Source organism: Symphalangus syndactylus, chromosome 4 (assembly GCF_028878055.3).
Source record: "Symphalangus syndactylus isolate Jambi chromosome 4, NHGRI_mSymSyn1-v2.1_pri, whole genome shotgun sequence".
Classification (NCBI taxonomy): Eukaryota; Metazoa; Chordata; class Mammalia; order Primates; family Hylobatidae; genus Symphalangus; species Symphalangus syndactylus.
Window position 1 is genome coordinate 132,582,113 of NC_072426.2, and position 24,815 is coordinate 132,606,927.

At 38.4% G+C, this 24,815-nt stretch overlaps 1 protein-coding gene and 1 long non-coding RNA gene across 11 annotated transcripts in view; one reads left to right on the top strand and one right to left on the bottom strand.

Moving 5' to 3' along the window:
• LOC129481190 (uncharacterized) overlaps window positions 1-23,318 on the bottom strand; it is a 35,908-nt gene extending 12,590 nt beyond the window's left edge. The window contains exons 1-2 of the long non-coding RNA XR_008657282.2: window positions 23,221-23,318; window positions 2,019-2,098 (exon numbers count right to left, since the gene is read on the bottom strand). This is a non-coding gene — a long non-coding RNA (uncharacterized lncRNA). The remainder of the gene's footprint in view (window positions 1-2,018; window positions 2,099-23,220) is intronic.
• The window catches only part of RAPGEF2 (Rap guanine nucleotide exchange factor 2), a 256,394-nt gene that overhangs the window by 85,139 nt on the left and 146,440 nt on the right, over window positions 1-24,815 (top strand). For all 10 annotated transcript variants that reach the window (XM_055276266.1, XM_055276268.1, XM_055276262.2 and 7 more), the window contains exons 3-4: window positions 5,355-5,411; window positions 23,234-23,317. In XM_055276266.1, the coding sequence (XP_055132241.1) occupies window positions 5,355-5,411; window positions 23,234-23,317 (141 nt within the window). The remainder of the gene's footprint in view (window positions 1-5,354; window positions 5,412-23,233; window positions 23,318-24,815) is intronic.

A 24,815-nucleotide genomic window follows, 5' to 3' on the forward strand; every position in this document is an offset into this window, starting at 1 on the left:
AGGAATGCTTTTTCCATATATTTCCCCTTTACTCTTTCAACACTAATTAATTTGTGAGCATGTCAATTCCATATTTAGTTGTTAATTGAAAAGAGTATCAAGAGGATTGAGTACTTCTAAAATTAAATTTTTAATGAAAATCATTTAAATTAAGGTAGATTGTAGATTAAGTGTTTAAAAATTAAGTCAAGTTTTATTAGAAAGGGCAAAACCACTGGGATTTTAGAAGATGGCTCAAATTAGAGCAAGAATAATTTTTAAAGTGTGTAACTTTCATTTTATATTTTGTGACGACAACTTTGCTAAGAAAAAATTGTACTAACAATTATTTAATCGCATGTGGTTAATTCATAAATGCAAATGCAACTAATTAATATGTAAATACAAATGTCACATTCCCACTGTGCACATAAAACCACACATGTAATATTTAGATATATTGATTATATAATGCATTTTATTTAGATAATAGGAATTCTATGCAATAGAAAAAGGATTTTTTATACTTAGAGAAATGTTCTGGATGACAAAAGTATAAATAGGCTGGGCATGGTGGCTCATGCCTGTAATCCCAGCTCTTTGGGTGGCCGAGGTGGGTGAATCACTTGTGGTCAGGAGTTCAACACGAGCCTGGCCTACATGGTGAAACCCCATCTCTACTAAAAATACAAAAATTAGCGCGGCGTGTTGGCAAACGCTTATAATCCCAGCTACTCTGGAAGCTGAGGTAGGAGAGTCGCTTGAACCTGGGAGGCAGAGGTTGCAGTGAGCAGAGGTCGCGCCACCGCCCTCCAGCCTGGGCAACAGAGTGAGACTCCATCTCAAAAAAAAAAAAAAAAAAAAAAAAAAGGAAAAAAGAAAAAGTATAAAAATACTAATGAAGTTCCATACACCCATCAGCCAGTTTCAGAACTGTCAGCTTTCTGCAGCTGCAGAAGTAATTTTGGTTATAAATAATAAGTTCAAGGGTATAGTTGAGTCTATTTACACCTTAGAATGTCTATTTTGGAGCCTACACAGATGTGTGTGTTGGCATGAACCTACAGGGCGGGGCCTGTAAGATGTTTATCTTATGTTTGTGTTGAAGTCACATTAATGGAAAACATCACCTTAAACTAATTTAAGTTCTTTTTTAGAACAAGATCAGGATACCACATGCATAATAGCAAAAATAGAGGTACAGATAAACCCAACAACTTAGATAAACTGCTTTATAATACTACAATTTCTGGGAAAAATGTATCTCCTTTAGATAAATTATTTTCCTTTAATTTTATACCCTGGGAATAATAGAGAGCAGTCAGTTAAGATTTCCACATGACACAGTTTTACAATTTTAGGAAAAAAGTGCTCATAATCAAGATTTTCAGTCTGTTAAGTATTGGGCAGTAGAGCAGCAACATTTGTGTTCTGTGGGGGAGTGGAAGTGGCTTTTATTTATTTGAAAGCTTCCCTGTGTTGTTACAGAGCAGTTAAAGTAGACATTACTGTGTTGCTGTAAGATCACACACTCTGTGCAGTGTAAAGGTTTTTTCAGATCTTTACTAGAAACTATGTTTCTTCATCATTTTAACTATTTTTCTAATGTTTTATCCCTTTGATTTACACAAGAAGCAGCATATTTGCCAGCGGGGAAAAGAATGCTGTAATTGGGAGCAGAGACCAAAAATCTGTTTTAAAAAATAGAGTAATTGGGGCTATTTAGTTTTGGAAACAAGAGCCTGCTGAAATATAATAATACATGTTTTCTGCAGCATCATGGATGAGTGTAATTGTTACTATATAGGCCTTTAGATCATTGAGTAGTAACTGAATTATGGTTATTATACTCATTAGGAACTCAGGGAAGGTCAATATGCTTTTGCTAAAAATTGCCTAACAATGTTTAAAGACAAAAAGCAGTTTGGTACTTGATTCCTCCATTTATGACATTTTCATATAAGAGATTTTATCATGACTTTCTGATAGCACTGTTTAAATTTATTTTATAAACAGTTATCGATTGATTGTATACTTACTGTGTACTTGATATTGATGTAGGCTCTGGAGATACTGCATTGAAGTAAATCAAACCCCTGACATCACGGAACTGAGGTTCCTAGTGGAGCAGAAAAGATTGAGATTTGGATTAATGTTACTTTATTTAGTATGTTGGACATGATAAGGATGGGTGCTGGGCAGCTCTGGCTTTTAGAGTCAAAAGGAGGGGTGACATTAGAGTCAGGACAGCCTGCAAAGATTTCTTCAGTGTAAAGGTGCCCCAGATGCTCTGTCATGGGCACAGGCTTGGTGCAGGGGAAAGCAGGGTCCACGGTATAGTAAGGCACAGTAAGTAAGTAAAATATAACATAGTATAGAAGTATAGCAAATAGCACAGGAGTTTGGATTTTCTTTTAGAGGTTGTGGAGATTAAGAGTGGAGCTGTGAGGTCATCTGACTTAGTGTTTGGAAAGATCTCTCCAGAAGCTTTGTGCGGCCTTGTGGGGAATGGACGATAGGCATGTAAAGGTGGAAGCAGAAGTCTCTGTACTTGTGGTCTTGGTAAGGGATAATGGTGGGATAATGATAGCTCATGCTAGATTTGACAGAGGAGATGGTGAATTTGGTCAGTTCTGGAGGATATATTTTGGAAACAGGTGATGGCAGAAAGATGTATGTGAAGAAAAGAGAGAAGTCAGGAATGATGACTCTAAGGTTGTTACTGTATTAGTCTGTTCTCTGCTATAAGGCCATACCCGAGACTGGGTAATTTATAAAGGAAAGAAGTTTAATTGACTCACAGTTACGCATGGCTGGGGAGGCCTCAGAAAACTTACAATCATGGCAGAAGGGGAAGCAAACACATCTTTTTTCACAAGTGGCAGGAGAGAGAAGAATGAGTGTCCAGCGAAGGGGGAAGCCCCTTATAAAACCATCAGATCTTTTAAGAACTCACTAACACCAGAACAGGACTGGGGGAACCAGCCCCATAATTCAGTTATCGCCACTGATCCCTCCCATGACATGTGGGGATTATGGGAACTGCAATTCAAGATAAGATTTGGGTGGAGATACAGCCAAACCATATCAGGGTACTAATTCTGGGAAAGCATATTTTGGAGGAGAAATTTTCTGTCTTGGATATTGTAAGCATGAGGTGGCTGTTACATATTCAAGTGGCAGCACTGAGTAGGCATTTAGATGAGTGACTGCCGTGATGAGAGATTAGATCTGGGGCATTGCTTTGGAAGTCATCAGTGTATAGATTAAAATCATGAACTGGGTGAGATTACTGGAGCTTAGAGAAGAGGGATAAGGACAGGATCCTGGAGATGATAACATTTAGAAGTCAGGTAGAGGATGAAGTCGGGGAGCATCCAAAAGAGACAGAAAAAAAAATAACTAGTAAGTTAAGCTGGAAAAGCAGAAGACCAAGGACAGGTAGCTGAAAAGAGATAATGCTGTAAGGAAAAAAGGAGTAATCAAATACTGCAGAGTAATGGAGTTGCTAAGGACAGGTAGGATTCTGATAACAAGATGGATGCTGATTATTTTTAGAGCTTTTTCTTTGGAGTTTCAGGGACCAAATGACGGAGGAGTGGGGAAAGGGGTGAGAAAATGGAGATAGAATATGTAGACAACTCAGTCTGGGCGCAGTGGCTCATGCCTGTAATCCCAGCACTTTGGGAGGCCGAGATGTGTGGATCACGAGGTCAAGAGATCGAGACCATACTGGCCAACATGGAGAAACCCTGTCTCTACTAAAAGTACAAAAATTAGCTGTGGTGGCGTGTGACAATAGTCCCAGCTACTTGGGAGGCTGAGGCAGGAGAATCACTTGAACCCGGGAGGCAGAGGTTGCAGTGAGCCAAGATCGCGCCGTGGCACTCCAGCCTGGTGACAGAGTGAGACTCCGTCTCAAAATAATAATAAAAATAATAATAATAATAATAATAATATATAGACAACTCTAAAAGATTTTCTGTGATGAGGAAAAAGCAAAATATAGATAATAGCTGGAAGGAGATGTGAGGTCAAGAGAGGAGTTCCGCCCACACGATAGGTGACATCTTGAGTTATGTTTACATATTAGTGGATGTGATTTAGTAGAGAGGAACATGGAGAAGGGGGTAAGCTTGCAGGAGCACAGGGTCTTACACAGGGGTGCAGGGTCTTCCGTGGAAGCAGAAATGAGATTTGGGGTGGAAGTAAAGAGGCAGAGGCAAGAACCCTTCTATTCCAACAGGAAACAAGGCAGAGCCCATTATCTAATTTAAGACCAGATATTTTTAGACTTAACGCTTTTGGCTATCATCTTTTCCTATGAAAAATTCTTATTCAACCCATTGAAGAGGAATGTATGCTTAATAAGATGTATTCAAGACTCACTGCTGCCTCCTGGAGTCAAGTGAGAATCAGCTGCAATGTTTCCAGGAAGGGATTGAGGTTAAGGACCTCTAAAGTATGGTGGTGGGAATGCGAAGAACAAGGAAAAAAAGTACCCCAGAGAGCTGTTTCTTTGATTTAGCAAACCAAGGAAAGAAAGATGGATGTGGGTTGATTCTAGTATTTCACAGGTTGGAGAATGGTAGCCCAATTGACCAAAATGGAGGTGCTGTTGAAATAAACACTTTTAATAGCCAGCTTTTTCTATTTCTCGTTCCTTCATAAGATGGAATAGTAATTCTCTGATTTGCATTTCTGTATTTTGGGAAAAATGTAATTGACTTAATATAATAGGATGCTTCTTGAAGATGCTATTCTCAGGGTAATTTTGAATATTTAAAAAGTATTCATATTTTTCATAATTTTTATAATTTCGTAATTTTTTCAAAAACTCTGGGATGAATCAGCTGAAGTAACAAATCTTTAAAGTTCTAAAGCCTCCAGTTAGTCAGTGGTCATAAAAATATCAAGTTAATTAGAGCCTTAGAGCCTACTTTTATCTGAAATTCCATATTGTTGAGTAACATTCTTGTTGAGCCGTGAATGATGTTATCACTTTTAAAATCAATAGGTTTTCCTTTTAAACTTTAGGCTCCTTCTCAGTTTTTATTTATCTTGGGGAACATTAATTTGTCCACATGCTATTTACAAAATAGAAAATATACACAATGTTCTCCCCCATAAAATAAACATGGTGAAGTTGACATCTTATTAGATATTTTCTTTTCTAGCATACTTTTACCAGATTTAATGTAATGTAATTTTGTTATCCCAGGTATTAAAAATATTCATCTTGAGGCTAATAAATGATTGTGACAAACCATATAAAATAATGAACTTTCTAGACTATATGTCTCATTTAAGGGTTTAAAATTCCAGTCTGTTTTTTAGTGACAGATGTTGAACTCATGTTTTTATCTCTTTTACAGGTTAATGTGTGAAACTGTGAGATATGAGAGACACGAAGCAAATGAAGTTTTATACTAGTAGGTGTTTCCTTTTTGTTTGTACAATGTATCTAATCCAGTGACTAAATTTTCTTAAAGTATCAAATATTAGTAACAGCTGGCTAAGTCAGCACTAACTTATTTTTCTTAGTTGAGAAATGGGAAACATTTTATCTGTTTCCTGTCATAAAATAAAAGTTTACAGTTCTTTCCTCATAAGTTCACATTTGTGTCTATGTTTGTATCTCACATGTGGGTCAAAGATACTATTTCATATTGTAGAGTATTTGACATTTTTATTATGAAATAAGAAATAGTATACAGTTTTTCTAACGGAACAAAACATATTCCCACAGCCACACCAGATGCAATGTGAAGATAGCATAAAGGCGGTATTTTAGTTTATACTTCTTTCAGAAACAGGAAAATAAGCCGCCCCCATGTCTTTGGGTGTAATTTCATCTTTAGATAATATTAATATTCCTTTCAAGATGTGCAACATATTGCTTAAGAAAAGACAGCCTATTCTTAAAGAATATATAGTAGATAAATATTGGCATATTAACGTAAATTATGATTTACTAGACATTTTGTTTAAGTAATGTTTGCCATGACTGTTGTTCTGTTGACTGGTTTTCAAAGCACTTATTTAAAAATTACTACCTTCTAGACTTATTATAGGGAATATTTATTCAAATAAATAAGTCCCAGCTTCTGCCCTTAAGGAGTTCATAGTCTGTTGAGGGAGGTAGAAATAGAATACAAGGAAAACAACAACAACAGAAACAAACAAAGCAAAATAATTGTGGGAATGTAGCTATGTTCCAAGGGTGGAAGAAGCTCAAGGGAGCGCCTGAAGGAAGTGAGGAGAGCCTCAGCAAAGGGGCTGTGGAACCAGGTCTCAAAGGTGTGTCCAGGGGGCTGCAGAGACTTCTTAGGCAGAAGGAACAGTATGTGTTGGGATGCAGAGAGGTGATGGGGCCCGGCCTGATGTTTTGAACATCATGGCAAGCTTAGTGTGACTGGCCTGTGGTGTGGGTCAGGGTGGTAAGTCAAGAGAAGACGCAGTCTGCAGTCATACTTGGTCAAAAACGTGTTGTTCAGAAAACGACCTGGATCCTTCAGGCAGTTCAGGTCCTGGGTTCTTCAGGAGATTTTTTTCCCCTCCTAAATAACATGTTATGGAAAATTACAGACACAATATTTGACACAGTGGTATCACAGACCCCCAAATACTCATCGCCCAACATGGCAAACCCATGGCCAATTGTGTTTTCATTTCTTAATCTCTCCTTCCAGCTCCAACTGGATGATTTTGAAGTAAATCCCAGACAGCACAGTTCATCCATAATTATTATGATACGTATCTCTAAAAGATAGTGACTATAAAAAACCTTAAACACAAGATTATCAAGTCTTTAAAAATAACTCTTTAATATCATGAAAATATTCAAAGTTTTTGTCTCAATTTTTTTTTTACAGCTTATTCATTTGAATCAAAATCTAAAGTTTATTCATTGTGATTGTTGATTTTCTTTAAGCCTCTCTTAATAGTAGCTTGGAGGCTGGTTTTCATGCAGCAAAATGATGTGATCACATGTCTCCCAACACACCCTGTCTACCTGTTCCCTCAAAGGTAATACCTGTGGTTGTATGAAAATATGAAGGGTGAGTTAGATTGAGTGTCTGGACAAAGAGATCAGTAAGGAGACAGTTACAGCCATCTGAGGTGGTAAGTACTTGAACTGAGGCAAAGACTGAGGGAAGGGAGGAGTCAGGGATGATGGATTTTAGAAGGATACAGGTAGATAGAATCTAGGATGATTCTGAGGTTGTAACATATGAAACTATGACATCTAGGACCTGTTCAGCAGACAATCATAAATATCCATCTCAAGCTTAAAAGAACCTACACCAAATACAGAGTCGTAAGTAATCAAGACGTATTTGATAATGAGAAAATTAACAAGAGGCAAGTGCTCTTAACATACTTATTCCAGAAGAAATGAAGATGTTAATAAAGTGTTATTTTGGGAGCAATAAAAAGTTATCAGTGGAATGAGTATACAAATAACAGGGATAGAGATATTTGAATTCTATTATTGGCATTTATCAAAGCAGTCTAGTGGCAGTAAGCATCAACTTTCTAATATTTTGTCTTCCCCTGAAACATGGTTTGGATAGTATCGATGATGATGAGGTGTGATAGCTGACATTTAACAAGCACTTCCTATGTCCCATGTCCTCTAATAAGTGATTTATATGCATTCATTTACTTATTCTTCGTGGGTATCTTGTGAGGTACTTGTTATCATTATCCCAGCTGGACAAACTGAAGCTTTGAGACGATAAAGAACTTGCCCAAGCTCCCACTGCCTAACGTGGGACAAAGATTTGAGCCCAGACATTGTGATTCTGCAGCCATAGCTCTTATCCTAGTCACCAGCATTTTCTGGCCCTTTTCATGCCTTGTCACCATAAAATTATGCTTGTGTACGTGCTGGGGTAGACACACGCTCTCTCCCTGCCCCAACCTGTTCTCCTAAAGTGACAACTGAAACCCACCAGCAGCTCATGCTACGTTATGACTGCCTAACAATTGTTATTGATTACTTATTTAAATCGAAGGTAGATTAGTGTCTTCAAACATACCTTTTTTTTTTTTTTTTTTTTTTTTAAGTAGGCTTAGAGGTCTGGACAGTGCATGTGAGCTGTGTTGATAATGCAAAGCCATATTTTAGGTAATCTTAAATCTGAATGCATTCCACTCTGTAGAGTTGATTGTAGCACCTGCCCATATTTGACTAGTTAGAAGTAGGCAACAGTGTTAGTAAGTGATGAAAAGTCTTTGGATATGAAATCATGATTTCATAAGACCCAAAATTCAGAGACTAATTGTAAATTCACATAATCAGATTTCTAGCGTTTGGCCAATCTTGTGATGAATTGTAGTTGAATTATTTTCTTCCGTGATCCTTAGACATGTTTCTGCTCTTAATTTGTGTGAGTTCGGTTTTGAAAATTAAAAATTATTGTATTTGTGTATATATATATATATATATATATATAAATTTGTGATAAACTTAATAATAGTACTCCTCTTTTTCGGACCTGTTGTTATTACCTTTTGGGGAAATGACTTGTTTGTTCTTGTTCTTCCTTGAGCTTGAAGAACACAGTGTAGTCAGAAATATCAAAGTCTTTCACACTTTGGTTTTATGACCAAGAGATGAGTAGAGTAGTCATTTTATTATGTTTATGTGCTGGTGCCTTCTAAGTCTATGGTTTCAATAATTTTGCCAGGTAAATATAATACTCTTTTGATCCACCCCTGTACCTCGTTTTTCTCACCTATAATGTGGAACCGATAATAATAGTTCCTACCCATCAGGGTTGGCATGAGGATGAGATACAGTAACCTGTACAGAGTGTTCAGAGCAGCATGTTCAGAATAAGTGCACAAGCACGTTAGTGCCAGCATCATTGTCATTCTCATCACTGTTTGATAATTGACATTTTGGTCTTCCAATTTTTTAGTTGCTTTAAATGTTTGTCAGGAAGGAATTACGATAGTGATGCTCTAGCTCTGATGGTGTTATTGTTTTAACATGAATGACCAAGATGACAAAAACGCCATTTTAAATTATATTGAGTTGGGGGAACATTGTGATTTGAAAAGACTGCATTTTTAAAATTTAGAGTTGCCCATTTGGAATCAAATTGTATTGGTTTGCATTAGAAAGTTAGAGAAAATTAGCTCAACTTTACAGAATGGAAAAGCCTATCAGGTAATTTCTGCCTTCCTTGCCTTTATTATCTGCCCTGTTAGGTATTGTGCTGTTTTGTGGGAATACTGAGGCGGATAATACGAATTCCTCACCAGAGGGACCTTAACTTATATTTGTATTTATTTAACAATTTAATCTTAAGTGAGAAACATATATGTAAAAACACTGGATAAATCATAGTAAAAGTTGCAGCATATTGCCAATAAGAAGTTGGGAATTTGTTCTCTGGAAAAATTCTTTGAACCTGGGGCTGTCTCATAGTACACCATGGAAACTGATCTGCTTTAGTTTTTTCTTAATGGCCAGCCATCTTCACAAATAGTGAAGTGAAACGGAAATACCGTTTAATATATAATTACATTTAACGTGCTCAAAACCTTTGGATCAGAAATTCAACCATTGCAAAAGTTTGTGTCCACACACACACACACCCACACTATAAATAAGTGTAACTGTGCACCTCATTGCCTGTTTTCCACATCCATGTGACTGACTGCTTTGGTTTCCAAAAGAGTTTTCATAGCACTTTGTAAGGAGTTTATCTCTCTCTATTCCAGGAGAGGAAATTGTTCTCCATAAAAGAGCTACATTGAGGCCTATTGGGTCTTTTAAAGCATTTTCATTTAAGTCTGTAAATGTGCAATTTAGAACTGCAAGGCTTAGATGAGCTCTTGTTGCTTTTAGCAGTCTTTGCAGTTGTTGACTTGGCTTTCTGTTTTCACAGCAGCTATTCCCATTGCTCTGTGAGGCTGCTCATCCATCGCAGTCCCCTTTCTTTTCTCCCACATCTCCTCCAGGTAACTCTGCCTCTAGTTTGCTTTCTGGTCTCAAACACCCTAATTTATCTGTATCTGCATTTACCTCTTGTCCCACTCCTGTCTCTAGGAGGAAGGGATGTCGTTTTGCCTGTATGATGGAGTTATTTCTGTTCTCGTTTTTATCTTCAGCCTCTTCTTCCTGCTGCGTTTCTGAGACCGTAAGCCTGACCCTAAGTGTGCCACGATGCCTTCCATGCTGAAGTTTCTCCTTTGCCTCTCTTACTCATATCCAATTATTACACTATTTTTTTCCTTCCTGATGTGACCAAGATTTTATTTTACTTTACATCATAGTAAATTGTTTTAAAATTATTACAAAAGCACTAATCTACTACTTAGATCATTTTTATAGCCCCCTACCCCAGGAAGCAAAATACTGCGATTCTTTCTTTCTTTCTTTCTTTCTTTCTTTCTTTCTTTCTTTCTTTCTTTCTTTCTTTCTTTCTTTCTTTCTTTCTTTCTTTCTTTCTTTCCTTCTTTCCTTCTTTCTTTCTTTCTTTCTTTCTTTCTTTCTTTCTTTCTTTCTCTTTCTTTCTTTCTCTTTCTTTTCTTTCCTTCCTTCCTTCCTTCCTTCCTTCCTTCCTTCCTTCCTTCCTTCCTTCCCTCCCTCCCTCCTTCCTTCCTTCTTTCTTTTTCTTTCTTTCCTTCCTCCCTCCCTCCTTGCTTCCTTCCTTCCTTCCTCTCTCTCTTTCTCTCTCTCTTTTTCTTTCTTTCTTCTTACTGTTTTTTTCTTGAGACAGTCTAGCTCTGTTACCCAGGCTGGAGTGCAGTGGCACTCACTGTGCAGCTCACTGCAACCTCCACCTCGCTGGTTTAAGCCATTCTCGTGCCTCAGCCTCCCAAGTAGCTGGGATTACAGGCATGTGCCACCACGCCCGGCTAATTTTTGTAGTTTTAGTAGAGCTGGGGTTTTACCATATTGGCCAGGCTGGTCTCAAACTCCTGACCTCAAGTGATCCACCCACCTTGGCCTCCCAAAGTGCTGGGATTACAGGCGTGAGCCACTGCACCTGACCTCTTCTCTTTTTACCCAGCAAGATATAACCATCATTTTGAAGTATTTTTCTGTCCTAATTTTATTATGCTTATGTGTGTACCTAAAGAAAATGGTGGCTGGATGCAGTGGCTCACACCTGTAATCCCAGCACTTTGGGAGGCCGAGGAAGGTGGATCACTTGAGGCCAGGAGTTCGAGACCAGCCTGGGCAACATGGCGAAACCCCGTCTCTACTAAAAATACAAAAATTAGCCTGGCGTGGTGGCATGAGCCTGTAATCCCAGCTGCTTGGGAGGCTGAGCCACGAGAATTGCTTGAGCCCTAGCAGCAGGGTTTGCAGTGAGCTGAGATCACACCTGGGTGACTGAGACCCTGTCTCAAAAAAAAAAAAAAAAAAAAAAAGTGAAACCAAAGGTTTTAATTTATTTGAAAAAAATGGCATCTTTAAAGACTTAGCTTTTGCATGGAATTGTAGGACACGGGTGCTCAACCACCTCGCCTGTATGTAAGTATGAGAATTCAAGCACATGCACACCCATGCCCACACAGATACTTACGAAGGACTGTTTTATGTACATATGGAGATCCTTTAAGGCTTCTTGACAATGATATTTTTATATTACTATTTTAAAATGAAAATGTTTTATTTTTATGTTGAAGAGTATTTAAATAAAAACATTGTTAAAAATACAATTAAACCGTAATCTTCACGAGAGTAGGGACTAGGTTTATGTTTCAAGTTTGCCTTCTCATGCCTACCATGGAAATTTGCATTTAGTCTGTTCCCGATGGTTATTTTTTTTCAATTCTCTATTCAAAAGAAGGAACTCCTTTGATCTGTAAAGACCTTCATTATGGTCTCACTTCCTAATAAAATGGCTGATTACACATCATCAGGTGTTGGATTCTTTGTATCAATTTTCTGTGAAACTGCTTAGTGAATAAAAACCTGTTTAGGGTAAGGTATAGGAGAAAAATACAGCTTGCTTTTTATATCCTTTCTGATGTGAGGGGTAGTGGTGCTGTCAAGTGTTTTGCAGTGTTGTCGCAGTTTCTTGCTGTTGGGACTCCTATAGTGAAGTTAGGCAGATTTAGCTTCGAATTTGACGCTATCTCTGGGTGTGTATAAGCTACCTTTAATTTTTCTGAGACCCAGGTGACTCCAGGTGAGGAATAGGTTTCTTGTGAAGATAAAATTGCAGCATATGAATCTACAAGACACATTTGTAAATTAATTTTGTAACCCATTAGTAGTTTCCAAAAGAGTCAAAATTTCAGATTCTTTTAAATGTGATAAATTGTTCCTTGAGCCCTTGGATCTATTTATTTACCCTCAGTATAGCTGACTCATCGATTTGATGTAATCTCTCTCTCTCTATATATAGTTTGTATTGGTGTTTTTCTTTTCATTTATCATTTATTGAATAGCTTCATAACTCCCAGTGTTTCACTCCTTCTTTTCATGTTAAAAATGAATTTCATAAATTTAAGATTGTGCCAGGCACAGTGGCTCATGCCTGTAATCCCAGCACGTTGGGAGGCTGAGGTGGGTGGATCGCTTGAGCCCAGGAGTTCGAGACCAGCCTGGACAAAATGGCACGACCCCATCTCTAAAAAAATACAAAAATTAGCCAGTGCGGTGTCGCACCTCTGTGGTCCCAGCACTACTCAGGAGGCTGAGGTGGGAAGGTCACTTGAGCCTGGGAGGCGGAGGTTGCAGTGAGCCAAGAGTGCACCACTGCACTCTGGCCTGGGCGACAGTGAGACTGTCTCAAAAACAATAATAAAAAAAAATGAAAAAAATGATAACATTAATGAGCCTATAGAATATCTGGCTTTATTGGTTCTTTAGTAGTTTACATTGTTTGCTAGTTAAAAAAAAAAGGATATCTGCTGTGTCCCCTGTATTTTCAGTATAAAGATGAAATGTCTTTAATATTTTCATCAGTTTTCAGAGTTCTTATTGATCTTACCGACTTTTCCTGTTTTGTTGGTTGCAATTCCTTGTAAATGAATTGCTATTGTTTGGAAAATGAGGATTTTTTTTGAAAATCTTAAAATGGTGTTTTCTTTCTTCAGAGTTTTTAATTATAAATGAAGTAATTTCCTCACAATTTAGAACTTTTAAGAAATAGAATAAAAATTACCCTCTACTTTAAAAATGTCATTTGTTTTCTTATTGTGGGAATTTACACATAATTGATATATTTACATATAACTCAGTATTATGAATAATATAATTTTATAATAAAATATCAGTATTCCAACAGTGGAAAATATAAATACCAAAGCCCTTAACTCTTGTTAGGGCTCCTTCTAAAATTTGGCGTGTACTTCATGTTTTAGTACATGCACTTTATATTTCTTTTGGCTTGATATCATTGTTAGGGTTGTTTACTGTGCTGTGTTGCATTAGTTTATCTAGTGAGCTTGCTTTGTGCCATTTGGCTGTACAAAAATAAATAATGAAGACTTTATCAGCTTATAACTCAGAGCTCCATCAGAGGAGTAAAAATATACAAATTTTTAAACTGTAATAAATACAGTAACAGAAATGATGTAATGTATTTGTGAAAAAGATTAAAATTATTGTGTATCTGGAAAGCCATCTGTCTATTGGAAGGTGGCCATTGTTAGAACTTATTTTTTTGAAGCCGTAGAACACTTTGTTCATAGAAAATCCTGTTCAACCCAACAACAGTAGCTGTTATGGTTGAAAGAGGTTTGGATGCCTTGAAATCCCAAGGGCTCTTGACATTGAAAACCTCTGATCTCAGCTGTCTGCCGGACGCCTATAAAAGGATAGAGGATAATTTGTTGTAAATAAGTAATTTTCACTGTGGTTTTTTGGCATAATCGTATATTTGAGAGCTCAAGTCTAAGCTGGCCAGAAGTCTGTAATAACAGCAGTGTAGGTGAGCAAAAACGGGACCCTGAACTGTAGCAAAGGGTTACGATAGAGACTTGGGAGAATGTGATGATAGGTTGTGAAGAGGGAGAAGCTTGGGAAATTGTCCCTTTGTCTTTTGGTTGGAGGGTGTTGGTGAGACAGCAGATACAGGAAAATAAAGATGTTTTTCTATTTTTTGGTCACAGGTGGCTGGCCCTCTGGAGTTCCTTGTGGTCCCCACATAGTTATTGGAACCTTTGTTAGTCTTCATTTTATTTCACTTTCTTGTTTTATAGGCAGGGGATCAGTAGCCCTCGGTAATGATTCCTGTCTCCTTTTCTCGAGATGCCAACAGCTTTGTCCTTTGAATGTGATACTGTGTGGTATTACATCCTGGATAGTATAAAGTGACCTTTCTAAAATAGCACTGAAATTGGTATCTGATGCTATATGTGGTTCTCAGTTGTGCCGAACCTGTCTCAGATAGCTGTGTCGTGTGCTCAGCTCAGCCACTATTTCTGGACATTTTGCCTATTCTTACTCACAAAGCAATCGCCATCTTTTTGCTTCTCTGTTTTAATGACCATGTTAATGCTGCCCATATGAAGCATTCAGAGGAGCTTCCTCACTCCCCTGGGCCGCTTCAGGCTTGGCCATATTGCACTTGCTCTGCTAAAGTGGGAGGAGTCTCTTCTTGTAGCCCATACACCCTCCTTGTTGCATATTTTGTCAGGATCATCTAGGAAAGCACTGACTTCTAGTTCCAGTTTGCTTAGATTTTGCATGGGCACCATTCTTTCTGTTTCTGTTTATTGCTCCTCCACTCCTGAAAACCCCCCAAAACTTAGATGGCCATGTTTGTGGCTGTTGGGAGTCTTGTTTTGAGCCGATGGTCTTCTAGGATCAGCATCCCTTGCCCACAGCCACTTCCGCAACGCCTGCCACTCTGTTTTGTTTCAACTCTCTTCTCTCTCCTTGTCAGTCCCCCTTGGCTTTTCTTTCTTTCTTTGTTTTTTTGGCGGAGTTTTGCTCTTGTTGCCCAGGCTGGAGTGCAGTGGCACGATCTTGGCCCACTGCAACCTCTGCCTCCTGGGAGGAGATTTTCTTGCCTCAGCCTCCCGAGTAGTTGGGACTACAGGCACCTGCCACCATGCCTGGCTAATTTTTGTATTTTTAGTAGAGACGGGGTTTCACCATGTTGGCCAGGTAGATCTCAAACTCCTGACCTCAGGCGATCCACCTGCCTCTGCCTCCTAAAGTGCTGGGATTACAGGCGTGAGCCACTGTGCCTGGCCTCCATGAGCAACCTGTTTGGCTGACTGGGCCTCACTTAAGTTTTCACATTGTATTAACAGCTGAATGAAGTAGCATTTTCACAGTTATTTTCTTGCCCTCTAATAATTGTCTTTGCTGATTTAATCAGTTTTCTTTGGACTACTAAGCTGTAGTAGCAAAGGGTTACGATAGAGACTGGAAGAAAGTGACTCACTTTCCTTGGAATATACCAAAACACTTCTCAGAGGAGGTGATAGTTAACCTGGAACTAGAAGGATGAGTAATAAATTTACAAGATAAAATATACTATTTAGAAGCTAGACTGCATGATGCACAGTTCCTGCCTTGAAAGGAAGTTCATTGTAGTTGGAAGAAGACGCTCAGGAATAAGAAATCATTTCAGAAAAACATAAAACAATGAAATTAGATGGGCTAAGTATTTTAGAGTTTGGAAAACTGTGAGTGAGAAGATTTTCTTAAAGTAGTAGTTTTTGAGCCATCTCTTAAGGTACAGTGGGATATAGAGGGTAGATAGAGAGAGGTAAACATCTTGAACAGCATGGCAGAGTTGGAAGGAACAGAAGGAAAGCAGCCAGTCAGGAGCAGCAGGTTATGTTGAGGGGTAGTAGGAAGCAAGGCGGGAGAGGTGAGGGGGTCAGATCAAGTTCTTTCAGTTCCCTTGTCAACTTCAACTTAATCGCTTGCATTTACTGGCCGCCTCCTTAAATGAGAATGTGGAGCGGCACACACAGCTCTTTCCCATGGAGAGAGTGCCACCTTGTGGATCTCTAGGATATTGCCAAGGAGGCTCTTAGATCCTGGCTCCATTTTTCCATTTACTGGTAAACTGAAGTTTACATCTTTGACTTTCAAGCACTTTAATACCTTACCTGGGTTCCTGTCTATTCAGTTCATTAATTTACTTATTAAGAAAATATTTGAGTGCCAATCAAGCATTATATAGTGTATATATTGGGGGTACTTAAGAGTTAGAGTAGTTTAAAAACTATTGAGGAGAAACTCCTAATGTGAATAATTATGACGCTCTGGCACCTGCTTCACGTGAGCATGTACACAGGGCACTGGGAAGCTGGAAGAAAGTGACTCACTTTCCTTGGAATATACCAAAACACTTCTCAGAGGAGGTGATAGTTAACCTGGAACTAGAAGGATGAGTAATAAATTTACAAGATAAAATATACTATTTAGAAGCTAGACTGCAGGTTTGTTCAAAACCTTTGTGGCATAGGTGGAAAAAAAATGTGTGGCGTGGCTGAACAGGATGAAGTTTGCAGCATAAAGAATGTTGGGGTTGGGAGCAGAAAGCAAAGCTGTAGGTTGGTCCTTTCAGAGACGATCGTAAGAGAGAAAAGGAGATGAAGAGAACTAGTATTTTTTGTACCCGTCATGCAAGGTACTGCATACAGATTTTTCATTAAATAAAAGGAGCTCTGTGAAGAAGGCATCAATGTCTTCCATTTTGCAGTTGAGGAACTAGAATCTCAGAATTTGACTTTACCAGGATCACGTGGCTAGTGTGGAAGAAGGAATCTGTGCTCTAGAACCTGCACTCTTTGCACAGCCTTTTCCTGCTTCCTTCATGGGCTCTGCCAGGGGGTTTGGACCTTCTCCTGTGAAGAACCATGGGGTTCATCAGAAGGATGTCATCTGATCCGATTTACCTGAGCAAATGATCACTGAAATGTTTCCCAGCTTCTACTAGGCATGATGCACAGTTCCTGCCTTGAAAGGAAGTTCATTATAGTTGGAAGAAGATGCTCAGGAATAAGAAATCATTTCAGAAAAACATAAAACAATGAAATTAGATGGGCTAAGTATTTTAGAGTTTGGAAAACTGTGAGTGAGAAGATTTTCTTAAAGTAGTAGTTTTTGAGCCATCTCTTAAGGTACAGTGGGATGTAGAGGGTAGATAGAGAGAGGTAAACATCTTGAACAGCATGGCAGAGTTGGAAGGAACAGAAGGAAAGCAGCCAGTCAGGAGCAGCAGGTTATGTTGAGGGGTAGTAGGAAGCAAGGCAGGAGAGGTGAGGGGGTCAGATCAAGTATTTCCCTCATGCCCATTATTGTTCGTTTAGACTTGGGATAATGCTCAGCGGGGATCATACTGTTCTGATTGCCCCAGAGGCTTTCTATCTGTTTACACTGGAAGGTGAACTAATCATTTTATAATGGTCTGTATTTGGTTTTGTTTGGCTTTGTTAATTTCCTTCCTGTTGATGAAAAATAGAAACAGGAGCCTTTTAGAGTTTCTCATTATAAACCAGGGCTTTTGTGACTTCCGTTTTGTCCATTGTAGGATGAGATGTATTGAAATCAAATCAGTTGTCCATTGTGGTTCCTAGCCCAAGATCCTGTGGTCAAATTCTGAGATTCTAAGAAGGATTAGGTCTTCTGTAAGCATGAATTCCCCTGATGAGAGAGACTCGCAAGTACTGCTTTCCTATACGAACCTCTTTAGTCTTCAGATTTCTCTTTTTTGCCCAGTACTGGTATTGTCAGGTTATTTGGAAATCCTCAGTCAGGGTTCTTTCAGGATTAAGCTTTGGCATTTCAGCAACACTTGAAGGGGCTCCTTTGCTCATAATTAAAAAAAAAATATTTGAGGAAAAATTAAAATAACACTGATTAATACAATGCATGTACCTAGTTGCATGGATATTAATAGAGTTGTACTTTTTTTTCCTGCCGTTTGTTCCTCTTGGGACTTCATATCGAGACCATTTTTCTGAAAGTTTTTCAGAGTTGGCCAGCCCCATATGTAAGAAACATCCAGGATATTTGTTTAAAAGTCACTTTGATGGATCTCCTGTCTAATGATCAGAAACCAGGGAATTGGGTGGGATACATACATTTTAAATTAACATCTTAGGTGATTCATTTGCACATCAGGGCGTGAGAACTAATGGATAGAATAGAATCTCAGTGTTAGTCTTAGGTATTTATTATTATTATTACCACTACACTTACTTCTTGTCTTACAATGTGGTTACATCCCAATAAACCCACTATATGTTGAAAATGTCCTGAGTCAAAATGCAGTTAATGTACCTAGCCTACTGAACATCATTGCTTAGCCTAATGATATGGTTTGGCTCTATGTCCCCACCCAAATCTCATGTCAAATTGTTGTCCCATTGCGGGAGGGACCTGGTGGGAGGTGATTGGATCATGGGGGCAGATTTCCCCTGTGCTGTTCTCATGATAGTGGATGAGTGCTCATGAGATCTGGTGGTTTAAACGTGTGTAGCACTTCCCTCTTTGCTCTCTTTTCTGCTCCGCCATGGTAAGACATATTTGCTTCCCCTTCGCCTTCCCCCATGATTGTAAGTTTCCTGAGATCTCCCCAGTCATGCTTCCTGTACAGCCTGCGGAACTGTGAGCCAGTTAAACCTCTTCTCAAGTTACCAGTCCCAGGTAGTTCTTTATAGCAGTGTGAGAACCGACACATATACTTAGGCTACCATAAACATGCTCAGAACACTTACATTAGCCTACAGTTGGGCAGGATTTTTTTTTTTTTGAGACGGAGTCTTGCTCTGTCGCCCAGGCTGGAGTGCAGTGGTGCGATCTCGGCCTCACTGCAAGCTCCGCCTCCCGGGTTCACGCCATTCTCCTGCCTCAGCCTCCCGAGTAGCTGGGACTACTGGCACCGCCACCATGCCCGGCTAATTTTTTTTGTATTTTTAGTAGAGACGGGGTTTCACCGTGTTAACCAGGATGGTCTTGATCTCCTGATCTCGTGATCCACCCGTGTCGGCCTTCCAAAGTGCTGGGATTACAGGCATGAGCCACCGCGCCCGGCTGCGCAGGATCTTTTAACACAAAGCCTATTTTATAACAAACTGTTGAGTACCTCATGTAATTTATTGGATATTCTACTGAAAATGAATAGCAGAATCGTGTGGTACTGGAAGTTGAGTGTGTCGTAAAGACGAAAAAGCTTGTCAGACCATTGGAAGTTGGGCACCGTCTGTACTATTATTATTATTGTCAGTCTTCTCCTAACCAGCTTCATTGCCTGGAAGTGAGGTCTCAATTTGCATATCCTTTAAGTACTGAACAATTTACTGCTGCTACTACTAAGTACTATTTTCATAATTTCAGTTTCATTTTTCTTAAAAAAAGTCACTTTCCCATTTTTACATACACATGTAAAAACCCTCCAGTAACAGCTACAGTGTGGAAAGGAAGTGTTTGCAGACCTTGAAGGGAAGCACGTTGTACCCCACACGGAAACTCTGCCTGCCTGAGGCATGATTGTAAGTGAAAAGAGTAAGCATGGTTAGTTCAGTGCTTTCTAATAAAGTAAGGGGAATTTTCTAGACTAGTAAGACTAAATAAAACAGATTTTGATGCTGACACCTCACAGCAAGGAATTTTCATAACAGGAACTAAACATGAATTCTATGGAGGATGGATAGGAGTAGAGGAGAGGGGTTTTTCTACCTTACAACTATTTCCAGAACATCTGTAAAATAAGATTCACTGTTTTTTGTATTCCTACATTTCTTAACTGTGTATTCTTACTTTTAATTAACTTACTTTTCCAAAATCTGAATCCTTAGAAGAGATAACTCAAAGAAATTTTGCTTATCATATGTGGCCTGGCATGTGGGAAATGCTTACTGAATTTAATAAATGTTGATTGAATGGTCATTCTCTGCAAATGCCTACTAAAGCAAATACAACTTTGCAAGTTAACTTTGGATTCTTTGGGGAATGTAGAGAAACAGCCTATCAGATAAACAAAATTGTAATAAGTGGTAGAGATTACCACTTACCTTCACATCCTCAAATCTTTCCCATGGATTTCCTGATATAAAGAGTCAACCCTAAATATAGGCTAATCGATGGTTGTTAAGAATGCTAGAGCATTCACTGCCGCAGTATTTTACCGACTTTGAAGATTGGTTGCCTTTCACTTCAAGTGTGTTTTATTATCAGTGCCAGGAGAGCTGAGTTTGTAAGCCTTGTACTTAATTTGTCCATATTATTTTTGCCTTCAGAGTTGACAGACATGAAATAATTGAAAAGCCAGCTAATGTTTGTTATTTCTCTCTGTCACAGATAATCTAGATCATGGTGTCATTTATTGTACTTTCTAACATGTTAACTCTATTAGTTGTCACTGAATAATTATTTGCATTTAATGATCACGAACTGTTCATTTAATCCTTGCAGCGGCTCTAGTAACTTGCCCGAGGCCACATAGTTAGGAAGTGGCGATCTACCATAATTTCCTATTTTTCTAGATTTTATTTCCTTGGGCCAACCTTTTTTGTGATAAACGGAACATTGTAAAAACAGATTTTAAAAAGTTTACAGAGTATTTTTTGCCCGCTTTCTGTTTTAGTGTTTCACCATTTGTTATTTAAAAATTATTAAACTAGTTTTGAGTCTGGAATAACAGTTTTACTTGGCATAATTCAGAATTTGAGAATAATGCTGTCATATTAATAAAGACGAATAAGTTTTTTTCACAAACCAGACGAATGATTGCTGGTTGCAAGAGCTAATGATTAAAAACTGAGGAGACAAAAACATGAATTACTCTTTGAAGTACTTTGCATTTTCACTTGAGAAATCTTTTTATTTTTATGGTTCTGCATTCAAACTGAACTCTTTGACAATGCTTTTCCTTTATGTTTTCTTGAGGCATTGCTGTTGAGCTAAGTAGTCATGAATTTGGTGAAGAATGGACTTGGGGGGAAAGATGTTCCACTGCTGATTCACTTTGGAAGCAGATAGCACAGTGAAAATGATTAGGCGATAGTGATTGACATTATTAAGTAATGTAATTATTCACAGTTGTAAATAGAATTTAGTGTCTTCTAAAAACTTTTTAATGTCACAATACAGAAACCAAACAAAACAAGGACTTGGCAGAAATTGCTGAAGACTCCCTTGCAACGTGCATATGGTTCATGGGGATCTGAGAGGAGCATAGTGTGCAGCGTCCATGATGTACTCTTGAAAGAAATGGGGTGTGCTCTGTGCTTCGTTTCTACTCCTCCCACTGGCTGAAGCGTGGATGTAGTGGATGAGATTTGGACCTGTCACCCTAGAATATGAGATGGAAGCCATGGGTTGAGGACAGCTGAACCACAAAATAGAAAGTGTGGCTTCCCAATATCGTGGAAACATCTTATCAGCCTTGGACTTCCCGTGTTCAGACTATTTTGTGTGTGAGAGAGAAATGAACTTCCTCCTTGGTTATGTTATGCCATTGCTATATTTAGATTTTTGTTTTAATAGTAGCTGAGTTTATGCCCTAATAAATTTGATGCAATTGACTATATATGATAAAATAACTTACTCATGGTAGAGAGCACCACAAACCAAGTCCAAGGGTAAGCAGCAAACTGGGAGAAAAGATATTCACAGCTCATGTTTTCAGAAGGCCAATTTTTATGAAGTACCCCTAGGAAAAAGAAAACCTCACAATTTTTTTTTGTTTTGTTTTTGAGACAGTCTCTTGCCATGTCACCCAGGCTGGAGTGCAGTAGCACAATCTCAGCTCACTGCACCTTCCGCCTCCCAGGTTCAAGCGATTCTCCTGCCTCAGCCTCCCAAGTAGCTGGGATTACAGGCATGAGCCACCACGCTGGCTAATTTTTTTGTATTTTTAGTAGAGACGGGGCTTCACCATGTTGGCCAGGCTGGTCTTGAACTCCTGACCTCAGGTGATCCACCTGCCTCAGCCTCCCAAAGTGCTGAGATTATAGGTGTGAGCCACCATGCCCAGCCAAAAAAAAAAAAAACCCTCACAATTAATTAGAGACTTAGAGTAATTAATTAGAGACTTAGTTAAAAGTTATGAAGTAATTTTACAAAAAAGAAATAGAAACGACTCATGAACTTAAAAAAGATGGTCTTATAAGAAAAACAAATGAAAAACAAACTGAGATATCGTTTTCACCAAGCCGATTGGCAAAACATCCAAAAGCACTAAAGTCACCCTGACCTTGCGAGGCGGTGGCAGCCCATGGCCTTTGCACTCACACTTCTGATCCTCCCTGCCTGTTGCCTGGAATGCTGCTCCCTTCAGGATCCACGTGGCTAACTCACCTCCTTTGCTCAAATGTCTTCTCTATGAGACTTGAATGTAATCTCCATGAGGGCAGGGATCTTTTTGTTGTTGTTCCCTGACATATCCTAAACATCCAGAAAAGCCTTCCACATAAAATTTGTCAATATTTGTTAAATTATAACAAACTATATTAGTAAGGTTGTGGGGAAGTAGGTAGGCATATAAATCGCTAACTACCTGTGGAGGACAGTTTGACAATACTTAACAAGATTACTATGTATGTGCTCCTAGACCCGACAGTTGCCCTTCTTCCATCTCCTACTGTATGTACAAAATTACTATTGCAGTTTTTATTTGTTTTTGTATAATTGTATAATATTGAAAACAATGGGAAATGACTATCAGTAGGGGGTTGCTTAAGTCAAATATGGCACATCCATACAATGGAAAGGAATGCTCTACAGCAGTGAAAAGAATGCTCAAGAAAGCTATCTTGATGAAAAGATCTCTAAGAGTTATCGCAAAAGAAAAGAACTGTGTAGAGTGTGCTGTCTTTTCTGTAACAAAGAAAAAAGATGGTGGGAAGGATAAGAATATATGTCCATTATTGTGTGTGTATACATAAAGAAATTCTAAAAGAATACCAAAGAAATAGTGGAGAAATGTGAGAACTTGCTAGACAGGGAAAATGATTAGAAATAGTAAGTTTCACTGATAGCTCTGGGTATTTTTTCATTTTATGAAGCAAGTGAAAGTATTTCATGTTCAAAAAAAGTAAAAAAACTTAGAATGGTAGGTGCTATAGGTCTAAAGAACATTTGAAACATTTAAATGTACTAATATATTTTGTGTATTTTAGGGATATAAAGTAATTTGTAAAAACTATTTCAGTAGTTGAATAATGGTATTTTTATGAATGTGTTTTATGCTATTCTTTATTATTTTAAAAGTAATATGGGTGCTGCACTTCGTGCTATATATTTTAATTTTTTTGTTGTTGTTGTTATAGGTAACAATCTGATTCTGTTACCTTTTCTTTTCAGCCCCGATGATATTGGGACCTGCTGGTATATCCTTCTTTCTGGTTCCGTGTTCATCAAGGAATCCATGTTTCTTCCAAGAAGCAGGTATCCTATAGACATTCTATAATAGATTATCCATGAAGCTTGAAATTCTTTTGCAGAATTGAGTTCTAAAATTCTTTTCTCTTCCTGTGTCCTCTTCTGCTGATGCAAAAGCAAGACAGTACTTTGGGGTGTTGATGCATGAATCTTTAAGAAATACCTTTGTTTTGTATATACTTTTCCAATCTCTTTAACAAAGGGCAAGAACAGAAAACGTGCTGATGACATGTGTATTTGTTACATGATCATGTCAGCTGTGTTGAGGGCACATTTGCTCCCAGGGAATAAAATCAGCTCAAGATAGCTTAGATAAAGGGGGGACTAACTTAAAGAGTATGGCGGCAGTCTCATAAACATCTAAAGAGAGGCAGAGAAAGTTCATTAAGACCACATGGGACTAGAAATGGAAAGCCAGGGACTTTGATTGACATTTTTTGCTTCTCAAGACCATATGGCCTTTCATTTTTGTATTTTCTGTGGATTGGCTACCTGCTCTGTAAGGCTGTTAATTCCTTTCTCCCTGTGTCTTTGGCTTGTATGTGCTGACTACTCACTTACGGCCTTATGTCCCTAATGTTTACATTGTTTGACTGCAGTGCTGGTCTTGTTTTTAGATTCCTCAGGATACAATCTGACTGGCCCGGGTTGGGGCGGATGTATTCCTCTGTTCCAACCAGCTGTGGCCAGAGAGGGTTAGGGCTCATCTGTTACATACATGATTGACTAGATTCAGGTTCCCCAAGGGTGTCAGCTACTGAGTTTCAGTAGTTATGTTTCTATGTACTTTCACAAGTAAATAATTTTTACTAAAGGTTTTAAAATTTTAAGTATTTTTATTTTAAATTACTAAATAAATATTTTATTTGAATTGACTAAAGTACAGGGATTGCCCCTTTCTGTCACTTAGCTCTTCTATAAAAATATTCAAATGTCTTGTTGATAAAAATTCTGAATGGGTCAGGGTCATATTAAGAATCTATTTGAAAGATGTGAACAAATTTTTATAAAAGGTTAGAGTCTGAAACAAGGAGAGGTAATTTTACACTGTAGAGAAAGATCAGCCTGGGTGTGGTAGCTGACGCAAGTATAATGGGCTTTTGGTGGCCAGAATGCTAGTGAAGGAGTGCCAGAGGCACGTTGCATCTAATTAAAAATAATCTCGGGTGCGATTCTTATGCCTCTTTGCCCTTCTACTTCTTTGAGGTCAAATTGGCAAACATAGTCTCTTTGGAAAATGGTCACATGAGGGAGGGAAGCCCTATTGCCTGCTTGTTCCTGTAGTAGCAATAGTCTTAGAAATGATGCTAGCATTGGTGGTGGTGGTAGTAGTAATAGAGATAGTAATAATTGTAGTAGTAAAAATAATAGTAATAAAAGAATGATGACAAAATAGCTAAGCTTGTACAGTATTTTCCATTTACCGGGCACCATTTTAAATGTTTTGTATATATTAAATAATTCCATAACTCTCCTTTGAAGTGGGTACAGTTATTACCTGTAT